The 3,420-nt window shown below is 54.4% G+C and overlaps 1 protein-coding gene across 1 annotated transcript in view; it reads right to left on the bottom strand.

Moving 5' to 3' along the window:
- Positions 1–1,475, bottom strand: part of TBC1D20 (TBC1 domain family, member 20) — an 8,701-nt gene extending 7,226 nt beyond the window's left edge. The window contains 1 exon segment of the mRNA XM_009330330.1: positions 1,284–1,475. Coding sequence (XP_009328605.1) covers positions 1,284–1,398 — 115 coding nt within the window. The 5' untranslated portion in view covers positions 1,399–1,475.
- Positions 1,476–3,420: the final 1,945 nt, after the last annotated feature.

The following is a 3,420-nucleotide window of genomic DNA, read 5'->3' as shown; positions in this document are numbered from 1 at the left end:
CTGCTGAGAAAAAGACGACTGTGATTAACACCGAGTAGCGCAAAGGTACCGGGAAGAGAGCTGGGCGAGGGAGCCGGGAGAAACCCTGCTGAGGGCGGGAGGATGAGGCTGCACACACAGACACATCACCCCATCGTACGTCCCCTTTTTCGTACCTCACACACCAGCCCTGTCCCCTCACTTGCACTGCCGCGCATTCTGACACTAACGGCGCTTCAGTGCGAGCAAACGAGACTATTATTTCTTTAGACAACATACGTTAAAATGGTTAAACTGACACCACTCCCAGCATTCATGGAAACATCTTTGCTCCACAGTTTTGTTGTGCAATTCAAAGCATACTCAGCAGCAGCAAGGCATGATACGCTGTGGAGACGACAAAGAATAGTTCATTAAATAGAAATAATTCAGAAGCAAACCCCACCCGTGGGTAGCTAAGATAGTTAAGACAGAAGAGAAAAGAATTTGCTGGCACACTGGACGATCTATGCGATCACGTGAAATTAAATGTTGTCTTCCAGCAGCTCCGATCACCTAACATAATCCGTCTCTTGACTGACGCGGGGGGATGCACACTTCTGAATGGCCACAGATCCAGGAACAACAGCAGAAATCTGTCCTGGGGACAGTGACTGTAAAAGCTACAGGACTTGGAGCTTCTGTATTGGTAAGATTTAAAAACTACGCAGGTACCTCATCAGGAAGGTCATTTTCCCTGCTTCTGAGGTCATTTTCCCTGCTTCTGAGGTCATTTTCCCTGCTTCTGAGGTCATTTTCCCTGCTTCTGCTCTGACCAAACACCACACGTGCTTCATACAACAAACTGCTTCGTCTATGCCTGGAAGAGACACCTCCGAAGCATTTCGGCCGAGCCAGGGCTCAGCACAGCCACCTCTCCGTGGGAGCAACGAAAATGAAGTTTGATACTTTCTGCTGCAGATGAACTTACAGATGCCGGCTAACTGCTCAGGGCCACACCAACCGCACCCAAAGTGAACTAATTTCCATCACTGCCACTAGAGATAACACCACCCTCACAGCACAACGGAAATGCTGTTTTTAGGAAGTCGCGTATTTCCAAACCTGCCATTTACATACAACACAGGGCGCGAAGCTACGGCGGGCATGCTGCAGCGCGAGCCCCCTTTGCGCACGAGCTTGGTGGGAAACACACCAGCGTACGCAGGGAAAAGGCAGGTCAGAAAGCACGTGCTTCAACCGCCGCGATCCTTCCTCTAGCGTGCACAGAGATCACCGAGCCGTTCCGCCAAAGCTCCCGAGTCCAGGCCGTTCCGTACCTGGAAGAGGGGGCAGGTCGTCTGTGTTAACACTTAGCAGCTTCGGCCACACTTTGCAACGAATTTCGTCCGTCAAGAGCCCCCCCTCGCTGATCGCCATCCGCCTGAGCGTGGCCACGTCGATAGGGTCGCTGTTCAGAGCCTGATAAATTTCCGCCACTTTTCTTTTCTTCTTAGAATCAAAGTCTGTAAGAAGACCACAAAGAGGCAAGCTGATAGGCAACGCCAACACGCGGGGGGCAGCAACTCAGATCAGGGGGACAAAATCCGCTCACAGCGATGTCACACACACAGCAAGGGAGATGACACGGGACAGTCGGCACACGCCCTGCCAGGACAGGCTCGGGACGACCCCGGCGGGTGACCCACCAGCTGACTGTCCCCACGTCCACAGGCTCAGCACCGGGGGGCACTTCACGGCTCGCCGTCCCTATCAACCCCGCTGGTCTCACCCTGGGAGGCAACCGCTGCTCCTCCCGACACGGGAGCCGTCACCGCTGCCCGAGCGGATCCCTCGGCTCCCATACTCCCCAACAGATCACGGCTCCATTCAGGACCGCGACAGCCGTGCAAAGTCATCCTGCGACTGTTCGCTCTCTGACGCAGCTGCCAGCTCAGGTGTCAAGTGTTTCCTAAGACCAGGACTTCGTCTTCCTACCGACTCCCAGCTAGGCAGCGGCTCCTGGATGCAGCCGTCCTAGGGAGAAGCCTGAGCATTTCCACTGACAGCAACGGTCACAAGAAAGGACTTAATTTGACCAGAGTTAACGAATCACAAGCATATTGACTTCTCTCCCAACAAACACAAACTAGCCGGCTGTTCGTACACGCGCAGGTTAGCCAGTATTAAACATACACCACTGTTCTGCGGAGCACATGAACTCGGGGGCAGGTAGGGAATAACACACAAAGCACACGGTGCTCTGGTTTCAGACGGGTTAAACGCACTTACAGGACAGGAGAGCGCTTCCCGGGGAGCTGAGAAGGGACGCTATTTCACACTGCATCGTGGTATTTGTCACCGCTGCCTCACGCGAGGAAGGAGAGAGGCGGCCGAGGGCCACCCGATATCCCACACCGGAGCAGTTTCCACTAAGGAGGCTTTGCTGAGCAGCCGTGGGGCTGGAGCGCAGGATGAGGCCGCAAACACTGCCTTTACTTAAAGGCTTTTTCCGACAGATCCAACTAACACTGCTCTTGGGATCCAAACGGGATTCGTTCGATAAGGGACGTGTCCGAATAGGATTTGGGGCGGGAGGAATTAAGAGGATCCCGATGGGAGAAACAGCTGTTTCCCAACGCCCCACCCTCCCGGCAGCGACTCGGGGAGCACGCTCCTCTGCCCACGTGGCACCTCCGGCGTCTCGGCGCTGCCCCGGCCCTCTCCCCGCTCCCGGGGAGCTGCGTGCGAGCGCCTGGCCAGAAGCACCGCTTCCTGCAGCGTCTGAACGGGAGACGGCGGGACGGCAGGCTGCTCGGACACACGGACGCTAAGTAGGTCAAGTGGTGGATGCCGTCCGTTCTCCAAGTACCCTTTTTAAACACTTTTTGGATGAAAACAAGCTGAAACGGCCTACGACGGATCTCCAGCTCCCCTCCAAACACCAAGTTCCTGGTGATGTTAAAGCTTCTAGCGCTCACCCAGTGACCGCGACTTCCTTTTATTTCCTTTCCCGCCCCTTGTGCAAGCAAAGTTATTTGCACAGAAACCAGCTCCGCTGGCTGGCCGTTCCCTATCCCCCGCGGCACGCACGTACCGGGCTGTCACATACCGAAGCCTCGGGAAGGAGGAGACAAAGCTTATGGAAGAAGAAACCCCTGTTCACACACAAAGAACTTCAGGAGTAGTACGAAGGAAGGAGCACGTATCACGGGCTCCTCTCCTGAGATTTACTGGCAAATGCCCCAATATTTACACTATTCAGACGTGCAGCGGACAATAGCTGCAAGTATTTTAAAAAAATATATATAATTGTATTTCAAAACCTTTTTTGTGCACCCACAAAACCTCAACTGGCAGCGTCAGTTACACTTTGAAGGAGAGACGGAAACACAAGCTCGGAGCGCGGGGGCTTACCGCGCCGTAACTCAAACCGTACCGTCACGAAGGGTCGCCTGACCG

Source organism: Pygoscelis adeliae, unplaced genomic scaffold (assembly GCF_000699105.1).
Source record: "Pygoscelis adeliae isolate BGI_AS28 unplaced genomic scaffold, ASM69910v1 Scaffold928, whole genome shotgun sequence".
In the NCBI taxonomy this organism is placed as follows: domain Eukaryota; kingdom Metazoa; phylum Chordata; class Aves; order Sphenisciformes; family Spheniscidae; genus Pygoscelis; species Pygoscelis adeliae.
This window is presented reverse-complemented; position numbering and strand designations above follow the sequence as displayed.